The 12,598-nt window shown below is 45.5% G+C and overlaps 1 protein-coding gene across 1 annotated transcript in view; it reads right to left on the bottom strand.

The window, feature by feature from the left end:
- Nucleotides 1–572: 572 nt before the first annotated feature.
- RIPK2 (receptor interacting serine/threonine kinase 2) overlaps nucleotides 573–12,598 on the bottom strand; it is a 74,123-nt gene continuing 62,097 nt past the window's right edge. Inside the window, exon 12 of the mRNA XM_073679552.1 lies at nucleotides 573–2,936. Within this exon, the coding sequence (XP_073535653.1) occupies nucleotides 2,650–2,936 (287 nt within the window). The 3' untranslated portion in view covers nucleotides 573–2,649. The remainder of the gene's footprint in view (nucleotides 2,937–12,598) is intronic.

Here is a 12,598-nt window from a genome sequence, read left to right as displayed (position 1 = left end):
TCAGTGGCATCATAAACCCTCTAACATGAGTTCTAACATTCACCAAACCAACCAAATTGCTCTCCATAAAATGAGGGGCCCATACCCTCGAAATATCACCAGACTGCCACTTTTCTACCAACCGCAAGAACCCAGTAACAGTACCAGTAATCCAGATATAACTCATTTTCCTCACTACGTTAAGCCAAGCAGACAAAATACAAAAAGGCAATTCAAACAAGAGTGCATTTTTCCGACTCCGCACCCTGTCTTATATCTGGCTACCAAAATTTCAAATATGCCAGCTTTGACGCAAGTCAATGCTACCAGTTCAGAGACAACATGATTCATGAACTCTGAAATGAGCCCCAACATTCACCAAACCAACCAAATTGATCTCCATAAAATGAGGGTCCCATACCCTCAAAAGATCCCCAGACAACTACTTTTCTACCAACTGCAAGGTCCCAAAAACAGTTACAGAAACCTTGATATAACCCATTTTCCTTACTGAGTTAAGCCAAGCAGACCATTGAGAAAAGAAATATCAAAGGAAACCCAAACAGAAGTGGGCTTTTTTCCTACTCCGCACCCTATCTTATATTAGCCCGCCCCAATCTAGCCTCTCCTATTCTACTTCTCTCCCTACGCTACAAACCCCACTCATGTGGATCTGCTTTCAGCCTGGACTCTGGTCCTCTTTATCTAAGAAAATCTGACTTTGTTATGTTTAAAGCAGGGCTTCCGGGGCCGTACCTGACACAGAGATTCAAAGACCACCACAGACAGAATACATGTATCTCACCCTACAGACCTAGCACTAGGCATGACATACTTATCAGTTTTGCCTGGAGTATTCCTAATAAGAACATGCACATTAGGCTGTTTCTCTATCACTCATTTGTTTTAATGGGGAGTGCACCACTCACCACACATAAATAACAGGCCCCAGTCTTCAGTAGAACAACCTCTTTAACATCCATTAATGACTTTTCTTGTTATTTAATAGTTTGTAACAGATACACTATGCAAAAGTTTTAGCCAGGTGTTGAAAAAATGCTGCAAAGTAAGAATGAATTCCCCGGAGTACTAAGCGAGCGGCACACATGGCTGCAGGAAGAAGAGGGATCCTCAAATCCTGGATTTTTTATTATCCAGATTTATGTTGATTGTCTTAGGGTGGGTGTTTCCTCTTTTAGAAACAGGAGTCTGTTTGTATGCCTGGTTTCTTATTACTGTTGGGAGGGAGGAGTTTAGGAAAAATAAAACTTTCTGTCTCACTGTCTCTTCCTCTTTCTCCTACCAAAAGAGATGACAAAAGCCCACCCGCCCCCTTTTTTCTTTGTTTTAATATGCAGCTGTATATTTGATATCTTACTTGACTTCTTACCCTGTTTAGGTTATGCATTATTGTATTCTTTATCTGGAACCTTCCTTTATACATATTCTCATATAATTAAAAAATAAAACATGTTGATTGGCATTTTTGGCATCAACCTTCTAAGCCCAAGGGAGGGCAATCCTTCAGTCATGGTTCCCTGGAGATTTCCTCCACAGAGGGTTCTTCCTCTCATGAATGCTGAAGGATGAATCTTCGTGAGTTGGAGGTTTAATGTCTCTTTATAGATTTTATCCTGGTTTTATTTAAATAAAAAAACTGAAATAAAATAAATAAATAAATGAAAAGTCAGTATGAAAGGCGATTTAAATCAAATCAGATTGGTCTATGATTGTCACAGCTGTGCTATTGTGGGTCAGATGGAAATGGGCGGCAAGTTATGGTGGAGTCATTTTAATTTAATAGCATCTGTTACACATTGGTAGGCCAAGCTTTGGTGGCCAGCCTGAAGGATGTGATAATGATAATGTCAGCCTGGAGTGGTTTAGCTGTTAAACACAGGAATGGGGATTATTGGTAGGCCCACTGGAGCCTTTGGAGGGGACTAGTGGTTTTGCTAGTGTGGCAAGTCAGAGCGTGCTGCCCATGGATTGCTGCCTGTCGATTACTGTATGGCAGGTAGCTCGGGGATCTCATGGTGTCCATGAATCTCAGAATATACTTGCTTAGCATTTCACCTGACTCTGACTATACTCATGTGATTTTATATAAATGTTATGGCCTTTTGACACCAAAAAATAACATATTGTGTATTTTATTTTATTGGGCTATGTAGTTTGCTTCCTGTGCTAATAAATGAGGGTTCGTTGCATATCCAGAAATTATGCTTTTTAAAATAGAAGTGTTAATAGTTTATTTTTAGTAAAAAAACGCAAAGTGAATGAACAAAAGAGAAATCTAAATCAGATCAATATTAGGTGTGATCGCCTTTGCCTTCAAAACAACATCAATGCATCATTATCACCTGTATTATAATTGGTTACCCATAGATCTAACTATAATCCTACAAAATTCCTCATTTTGTGCAAGTGTACCTAGAAAAATTGATGCTGTTCTGAAGACGAAGGGCGATCTAATATTGACGTGATTTAGATTTCACTTTTCTTCATTCACTTTGCATTTTGTTAATTGATAAAAATGAACTATTAACACTTCTAGTTTTAAAAGAGTTTTTACTTTACAGCATTTTTTTCAACACCTGCCGAAAACTTTTGCATAGTTTGCATATTTACAGGTCATTTAAATACAAAAAACTTAATATGAGAATTTCCTCAAATTTCGGGAAATGGACAAAGATCACTTTGCCTATTTTCTTTCAGTTTTTGCACAATAATCCTGGCAAACAATTCTCCTTTCAAGTCACAGGTGTCAATAAGCTTCCTGACTTTTCCACTTCTTGTACTCTTCGATTTTATCAGTTCATAATCTTCCTTGAAAATAATCGAATGTGAAATGAGACCGTCCAGGCACTGATTCAGACAGGCGTCCGTCATTTGTTTAACGATTTGATCTCGCTTTCCTTGGACCCACGTTAGCGCTACTGACTCCTGTTCAGGATCTATTAAGACACATTATGACAAAGATGAGGGCATAAAACTCACTCAATATACTATATAATGTAAAAAAAAACACATGATAGACTGTGACTCCTGAGGAGGGAAAAACCAACAAGCAAAACTTATTTCTGTTAATTATTATTATTGTTTTATGTTCATTTTTATCACTTAATATTGAGCAGAATTAAGTCTGTTGTCCAGCTGCTACTGTTAATACATGTTGTGATAGGGTTAAATCAAAGCCATATACTTTTCTGTTTTTTTATAAAGCTTCTAAAAAAACAATAAATCATACTTTTTCCGTTATTCAGCCCTTGTACCTTGATCAACAGCTCCCAACACAATATGATGCCCCTCCCCCAAAGTCGCCTACACAGTTTGATTTCCCCACACAGCCCCTCACACAATATGATGTCCCCACAAAGCTACTCACATAGAATGATGTACCCTCACACAGTATGATGTCCCCACAAAGCTCCTAATGCAGTATGATGTCCCCTCACACAGTATGATGTGCCTGCAATACTTTCCACACAATATGATGTCTCCACAAAATCCCTCACACAATATGTCTTCCCTCGAAGTATGATGTCCCCACACAGCCCCCACGCAGTATGATGTCCCCAAGCAATGATATCTCCACAAAGCTCCTTATGTATTATGATGTTCCCACATACCTCCTCACAGTATGATGTCCCCACACAGTCCCCTATGCAATATCATGTCTCTACAAAGTCCCCCAAGCAGTATTATGTCTTTACAAAGACTCCCATGCAGAATGCCATCCCCACACAACCCCCTATGGAGTGTGATGTCCCCACACAGCCCCTCACACAGTGTGATGTCCTCAAACAGCCCCCCACCCCATAAAGTATGATGTCCCACAGTTTCCCCACAAGTACTGACAATTTAAAAAAAATTAAAATTACTCATCTAAGACCGTTCCCCAGCTACTCTGGTCTGCATTGTGTACTGAGGCTCCACATAGCTGCCACAATGTAGTCATGTCATTGTGACTGCTGCGCTCTCAGACGCACAAGCTTAATGGTGAAAGAAGGATATGACAACTCTCAGTTCCATCATTGTATTACTGGTATCTGCATAATTTAAACAATCAATCATTTTCTGAGGATAGCTTCCATTCAAAGCAGCTGTCTGCAGATGCATCTGGTTAGGTTATATATACTAAGCTATGCTGCAGTGTTGTGTGTAAAGGTCATACATGGACTTATAGGGTAGTTAAGTCCAATAGATGGCACTAGACAGCTAGGTTTATTCCTCCAGGAGGACAGCCAGTTTGCATGGAAAAAATACTATGGGCAGTCCATGAATCTATAGAGGTTTGTGAGCATAAAAGTTGACCTTCACAGTCCCATGTCTTATCTCTACCCACTAATTATAGGACCTTTCTAGTGACTAAGAGGTGATCATTGTTTTTTTTGCCTTGTGTAGTTGCAGTGTTTGCTATTAGCCCAGTTGGCTAAGCATCGGGCACACTCTGAAGGTATGTGCCCACGATGCAGAAATGAAGCAGAAAATTGGCAGTCAAAAACGCCTTCGGATTTTACACGCGTTTTTGCAGCGTTTTTACATGCGGATTTGACTCGCGTTTTTCAAATGGTTGGGACCTCAAATCCGCATGCAGAAACGCACAAATAATGGACATGCTGCGGATTTTTCCGCAAGGAAAATCCGCTGCGAAAAATTCCGCAGCATGGGCATAGAACATGCAGATTTTCATTGGGGACCATGGGGCACGGCTTACCAACCATTTTGCAAGCGTTTACGCTGCGGAAATTCCGCATCAAAAACGCTTGAAAAACGCATAGTGGGCACACAGCCTAATTGCTATAGACAATGAAAACATTTTTTTCTGATACTCAATTACTTTAGTAACATTGTGAAAAAAGAAGCTGAAAGATTACAGTATATACCACACCTGGCAAAGTACTGTCTGCAGGCAACTTCCAACTCTTTTGCTGTCCCTGTCAAGCCTCTGGACAGTGACAGCCAGATTGCCAGAATTCAGATATAATAATAATCAGTGGTGCTGTAACAGTTCTAGGAGACATTGTGCTCATGACCGTTACAGAGCAGAGACCAGACCATTAGATGGACGTTAGGTGCACACGCTACGCAGCACGAGTAGTATGCACACTTGTCTTCTTGTCTGCTGCTCCCCATCATTCTACCTCTGTAAAAAGTAGTTTAGGTCCCCGCCATGCTGCCTGTGAATAAAGTCTAATAATGTTTGTATATCTTAGTGCTCACAGAGTGCAGCTGTATTCTTTTGTTTGTGTATTGTGTAGGCATGGCAGATAATTGATGCACCATTTCTGGGGCCGCTGAGGGCTGATGTTATTAGCCTAGGAGGGGGGCCAACATCCATGGCCCCTTCCCTGACTATTAATATCAGCCCACAGCTGTCTGTTTAGCCTTTGCTGGTTAGAATTTATAAGAGGACCCCACGTCATTTTTTTCAGGGGTCAACTTGTAAAATAACCAGTAAACGCTAAGCAAACAGCTGTGAGCTGATATTAATAGCCTGGGAACATTTAGGGCTAATGTCCCCTTTCCTAGGGTAATAATATCAGCCCCCAGTGTTTGGATTTCCCTCTGCTGGTTATTAGTGTTGAGCCACCCCCGTAGTGTTCGAGTTCGGTTCGGTTCGTCGAACACCCGTGTGTTCGCCGAACTGTTCGTCGAACTGTTCGTCGAACACCTTCGAACACCGTTAAAACCAATGGCAGGCAAACAAAAACACATAGAAACACATAGAAAACACCTTCAAAGGTGTCCAAAAGCTGACAAACTGCTCAGAAGACACAACTAACACATGGAAAAGTGACAAGTACATATAGTCATGCGAAAAGAAAAGAGGTGGAGGAGTAAAAGGAGGGGGAGACACAGATATAGGCATGTCATGCCCTTCTAAAATCCAAAAAGTGAGAAGCCGAGACGGCCAGTCCGCTCCTGCCCGTGCCACCTCCGTGTCGCCGGGTTTGTGCAAGAGCCGCGGTGAACCCTGACGGCCAGCCCCCCTCTCCCAATACTGGTGCCTGTCCGCTGGTGGGTCGAGAGAGCCCCCCTGTGGTGGAGGCAGCTCTAAGCTTTTTAATTTAAATTGTCCCTCTAATTTGAATGAATACACTTTAAATCCATTTACAAGGATCTATTGGAGGGCAAGTCTCATGCCAGCAGCCGCGTAATTCCAGCTCCAGTAGCGTCCACTAAAGCTGCTGCAGTTAAAAAGCTTTTATAAGGATCGAGCTCGGCTGTCCACCGCAAGGCATCCTAGTGCCAGTCCCAGCCCCTATGCCTTGGGGTGCCTCCTGATGCTCTTCACTGAGTATCCCGTGGTCCCGAAGCATTTCCTTTGAAAAAATTAAGTGTCCAAACTACAGGTGGTGTAGCTTGCTTAACAGCCGGGATAATCCGCTGACTAGCAGACACTGCTACTAGGCACAAAGTATTTCCTGGGCTAGATGCAGTTAAAAATTTGTAAGTAGATACTCTCGTTGGATGCTGAGAAAGCATTCCATAAGGTCTCCTGGCACGCCATATATGATTCTCTTAAAAAGCTTGGGGTAGGGGTCTAGGGGACCCTTTTATAGCCAAAATCACGGCCCTGTATCACAATACGTCACCTAGGCTGAAGATAAATGGAACTGTAGCACCGAGGGCTCGGTTGCTACAGACGTATTGCACCTCACCCAGAGGTGTGATATCTCACTCTCAGATAAGGATGGAGTGTGGATCAGGACCCGACACCTGCATGCATTACACCACATTGCCGTGGGGCAGGGCGACCAATATGCCCCTGAGATGGGCACGACAGTCCCTGTCCCTGGCTGGAGTGGGGGGAGGGAACACTGAGGAAGGGGAACCCTGCAGTGCAGGAGCAGGGAGGAAGCAGTTCCTGGGTGCATTGAGAAGGGAGTATAAAAGGTGGGCACCATCTTAGTTCAGTGCAGAGAAGTCTGAGCAGAAGTGGCAGGGAGCAGGGGCTCTGCATGAGCTCTGCTTCGGAGGCGGGCCTAGTAACAGAGGCCCAGGCCTGCAAGAGGGAGAAGGAAGGAAGAGGAGCGGAGAAGGCTCCAGGAACGAGGAATGAAGGGATCCCAGGGGTGCGGACGGGCGAGTCGCCACCGCACGCCCGAATCCACCTGCGTGGAGGGGTCAGGCCAAAGGGGGAGACCGGTCCCCGAACTAGTGGAGGCAGGAAACGACCCTCAGCTAGAAACCGGAGGCTCTGACATTTTATGTGGCGCAGCCCCTTGCTCCACCCGCTAGGAAGGCACCACATAGGGTCAGGGAAACTGGCGCCAAGTTTACCAAGAGGAGGCCCGAGGCAGCCGGACAGAAGTGTTGGTAAGAAAGGCCAGACAAAGGACACACAAAGGGGGTCCTGTGAAGCGCTCCAAAGTTATCTGGGAGTTGTCTGAGCCCCTCACCTGGTGAGCACAGTACGACGTGGGCAGCCGTTACCTGCAGACGTGGTCTGGATAATAAGAACTGTGAGTAAAGGCCCTGAACTGCATCACTGACTCCGTGTCGTTACTGCTGCTGCCCTGCACCATCACCCCCATCCTCCGCATACACTGCCCTGAGGCTATACTCCTCCCGTGGGGAGTTATGCTACGCTCTGCTGCACCCACAACACCAGCCTTAGCGGTCTGCCCTGTAGCGGCGGTTCACTCTGACCGCAATCCACGGGTGGCGTAGTCGGACATTTAAACATCAAAACCACATAAATAGTTCCGCCACTGGTTTGACCGCCCTGAGCCACGGAACCGGATCGCCGCCACGAAGACTACAACCACCAGCATCCACCAAAAAGGGTCCGGCTCCGGGTGTCCCAAGGCCCAGGGGGTGCGTCAGAACATTTTCATCACCTTTCACAATCACCAATGGGACAAGGCAGGGATGTCCTCTGTTCCCTCTCTTATACATCCTAGTGACGGAGCACCTGCTCTCATTAATTCGCCATAACCCCAATATTAGGTGGATTGAGGTGGGAGGCACCGAGTACAAGTGCTCTCTATTTGCTGATGATGTCCTAGTATATATCACTCAATCACATATATCCATCCCTGCTGTTATGGCTGAAATAGATCACTTTGTTACATGGTAAAATTTTAAAATCAATGCAGCGAAGTCTGAGGCCCTCGATGTCTCCCTCCCTAAATCCATATAGGATTCCATCCAGTCCAACTTTCCCTTTGCCTGGCCCTCACAGGGTATCAAATACTTAGGAATTCCTATTCATAGAGACCTCTCCCATCTATGTTATCTTAATTTTGGGCCCTTTATTGAACAATTCCATACAGACCACGGTTGGCAAGTTGGAACTGTGAGATTCACTACGTGCACCACTGGTATTTTGTGGAAAAGCACATGTAAGATTCTGCAACAGTCTCTGCTGATACTCCTGCATGCGTGCATCCCTTTCTATGGCAGGAATAATTTCTGCAAATTTACTTTTGTACCGGGGATCTAACAGTGTGGCAACCCAGTAGTCAGGATTATTTCTAATTCTCACAATTCGAGGGTCATGTTGCAGGTAGTGCAGCAAGAAGGCACTCATGTGTGTTGCGCATCCAGGAGCACCAAGTCCCTGTTGTGTTGGTGGCGAGGTAACAATCATGCTTCCTTCCTCTGTCCTCTCCCCCCAACCTCGCACAACAGAAATGTGATCAAGGTCTCCCTCATCTGATGAGTCTTCCATCAGTTCGTCCTCCACTTCTTCCTGGGCTCCTGCACCTTCCTCACTAGTTTGGCTGCTACCATGCGCCCTGGTAAAATCATCTCCCCCACCCTCACATGCCTGCCGCCCTGGTGCTGCCGACCGTCTGGACCTTGCAGATGTTAGCCCTTCCGCATACAACTCCTCCTCCTCTACTTCCTCCACCTCCTCTTGTGCCACCACCTGACTCCGAATTCTGTTTAACATGTGCTCCAGCATGTAAATCACCGGAATAGTCATGCTGATAATGGCATCGTCAGCACTAAACATCTTCGTCGCCATTTCAAAACTGTGCAGAAGGGTGCATAGGTCCCTGATCTGAGACCACTCCTCCAGCGTGATTTGCCCCACCTCTGAATCTCGTTGGCCCAGGCTATACGTCAGAACGTATTGCACCAGGGCTTGTCGGTGCTGCCACAGTCGCTGCAACATGTGCAGAGTTGAATTCCACCGGGTAGGCACATCGCATTTTAGCCGGTGAAGTGGCAGGCCCAACGACTTCTGTAGAGATGAAAGTCGCTGAGCTGCGGGATGCGAACGGCGGAAGTGAGCACACAGCGACCGTGCCCTCTGCAGAAGGCCATCTAGTCTGGGATAGTGGGCTAAAAATTGCTGGACAACCAGGTTCAACACGTGAGCCATACAAGGCACGTGTGTGACATTGCCCCGGCGAAGGGCCGCACCCAGGTTTGCAGCATTGTCGCACACGGCCTTCCCTGGTTTCAGGTCCAGTGGAGACAACCATTCATGAAATTGGTTCTCCAGAGCTGACCACAACTCCTCAGCTGTGTGACTCACATTTCCCAGACATTTCAATGTAAAAACCGCCTGATGACGTTGAGCCCTACTGCCAGCATAGTAAGGAGGTGTGCAGGATCCCTTCTGCGCAGTTAGAAAGCTTGTGGCATGACCAGACAGGCTTTGGGTGCAGGTGGAAGACCGAGAGGAGGTTGAGGAGGCAGAAGCAGTGGAGGAAAAATGACATAAAGAGGATTGACGCACAACTCGTGGGGACGGCAAGACTTGGACAGCAGCCCCTTGTCCTGCTGTCACCATAGTTACCCAGTGCCCAGTCAGCGACATGTAACGCCCCTGTCCATGCCTACTCGTCCAAGTGTCTGTGGTGAAATGCACCCTGTCACACACAGAGTTTCTCAAAGAAGCGGTGATGTTGTGTGCGACATGCTGGTGGAGCGCAGGCACACCTTTCTTTGAGAAGTAGTGCCGACTGGGCATCTGGTACTGGGGCACTGCGACGGACATAAGGTCTCGAAAATCCTCTGTGTCCACCAGGCGGAAAGGCAGCATTTCTGTAGCCAAGAGCTTGCAGATGGTGAAATTCAACCTCTTAGCTTTCTCATGGCTAGGAGGAAATGGTCTTTTACTTGTCCACATCTGAGGGACCGAGGGCTGGCTATTGTGCTTAGACGGGGTTGATAAGGGTGTCCCCGTCAAACTGCCGGTCTGTGAGGAAGATGCAGGCGGACATGTTAGGTTGCCTTGATCCAAAGGTGGTGCTATCGATGTCAGACAGCGCTCAAGACCAGCTGGTGTTACCACCTCCAAAGAAAATGATGACCTGCCAATCACGCTGGCTGTTGCGGGTAAAGAGGTGGCAGGTCTGCGCCCCAAAACAGGTGTGACTGCTGTCCCCCCAGTCACAGAGGATGAAGAGGCCGCGGATGCACAAGATATGGCAGACGGTGGTTGGCCCGGCCGGCTAGACCGCATTGTAGCACACTGAGCTTCCCACTGCAACTTATGCTTCATGTCCATGTGCCGGTTCATGCATGAAGTACTCAAACTATGTATTTTTTGGCCTCTACTTAGCTTTTGCTGACAAATGTTACAGATAACATGAGTTGGGTCATCTTTATCGATCTGAAAAAATGCCCAGGCTATGCAAGGCTTAGCACCCATGCGACCTGAAGAGCCACCACGACTTGTGGTGAGAGGCAGAGTTGTGTTTGAGGATGCAGTTGTTGACGTGCTTCCAGTACTACGTCTCTGTCCAGGAAGGCGCAACCTGACCTCGTCGTCACTAGCATCTTCCTCCACCTCCTCTGCTGACCTCATCTCTTGGCTGACTGTGGGTTGACAGTAAGTGGGATCTCCGACCTCATCATCATCACCCTGTGCGTTATCACACCCGTCGTCCTCAGAGCCAACCTGTTCCTGCCCTGACAAAAAACTAAAGTTGTCGCTCCAATCAGGTATTTGAGTCTTATCATCGTCTTCCTCATTGTCTCCACCAACAGGAGTTACAGTTTGGGAATGAGGGTCTACATTATGGTCAGAACCTTCTGCGTCTGGTCCTGGATCCGACTCATAAAGATTCTGGGCATCAGTGCAGATCATTTCCTCGTCTGGATTCACAGAAGCGCTGGAGTCGACCTCTGATTCCCAGGCTATAGTATGAGTAAACAGCTCTGCAGACTCAACCATCTGTTCTACCTCATACTCAGACGGGCAGCTGGAGATTTGGGAGCTGTGAGGAAGCAAGTGCGATTTGGGTGACACCTTTGAGGACTGGAGTATTTGTGATGTTGAAGTTGATGTGGAGGAGAGCCCACTTAAAGGAGCACTTGATATCCGTTGAAGCACCTGCTGTTTTTGTGCCTCATCTGGAATTTGTAGCGATTGGCGTGGCCGTAAGAAAGGGATCTTATCACATTGTCCGCTAAAAGAAGTAGACATTTTAGTTTGGCTGGAAGATGGTCTTTCTTCTGCACCTACCCCACGGACACAACCTTTTTTCCCCTTCCCAACACGCCTATTCCCCTTTCCACCAGCAGCAGGCCTTTTTCCACTCATTTTGGTGGTTAACTAATTCACAACTCTGGAGTTGTTTGCACAAAAAAACAATGGATGGTAACCGAGCAGAGCTGAGTGGCCAAACTGTGGTATTAGGCCAAAACTATTGGCTGGGTTAGATGCAGAAAAAAATTATTTTTAATTTGCAACCTGATGGAGGTCAGTATAGATGGACTAATAGACCAAGTCCCACACACCGCTAGAAGCCCAAATATTTTTTCAGAGCTAGATGCAGAAAAAAATTATATTCAATTTGCAACCTGCTGGAGGTCAGTATAGAAGGACTAATAGAACAAGTCCCACACACTGCTAGAAGCCCAAATATTTTTTCAGAGCTAAATGAAGAAAAAAATTATTTTTAATTTGCAACCTGATGGAGGTCAGTATAGATGGACTAATAGACCAAGTCCCACACACTGCTAGAAGCCCAAATATTTTTTCAGAGCTAGATGCAGAAAAAAATTATTTTTAATTTGCAACCTGATGGAGGTCAGTATAGATGGACTAATAGACCAAGTCCCACACACCGCTAGAAGCCCAAATATTTTTTCAGAGCTAGATGCAGAAATTTTTTTTATTCAATTTGCAACCTGATGGAGGTCAGTATAGATGGACTAATAGACCAAGTCCCACACACTGCTAGAAGCCCAAATATTTTTTCAGAGATAGATGCAGAAAAAAATTATTTTTAATTTGCAACCTGATGGAGGTCAGTATAGATGGACTAATAGACCAAGTCCCACACACTGCTAGAAGCCCAAATATTTTTTCAGAGCTAGATGCAGAAAAAAATTATTTTTAATTTGCAACCTGATGGAGGTCAGTATAGATGGACTAATAGAACAAGTCCCACACGCTGCTAGAAGCCCAAATATTTTTTTAGAGATAAATGAAGAAAAAAATTATTTTTAATTTGCAACCTGATGGAGGTCAGTATAGATGGACTAATAGACCAAGTCCCACACACTGCTAGAAGCCCAAATATTTTTTCAGAGCTAGATGCAGAAAAAAATTATTTTTAATTTGCAACCTGATGGAGGTCAGTATAGATGGACTAATAGACCAAGTCCCACACACCGCTAGAAGCCCAAATATTTTTTCAGA

Source organism: Phyllobates terribilis, unplaced genomic scaffold (assembly GCF_046119375.1).
Source record: "Phyllobates terribilis strain yellow unplaced genomic scaffold, ASM4611937v1 Scaffold_4__5_contigs__length_816908805, whole genome shotgun sequence".
Classification (NCBI taxonomy): domain Eukaryota; kingdom Metazoa; phylum Chordata; class Amphibia; order Anura; family Dendrobatidae; genus Phyllobates; species Phyllobates terribilis.
Note: the sequence above shows the minus strand (reverse complement) of the source record. Positions and strands in the feature narration are given on the sequence as shown.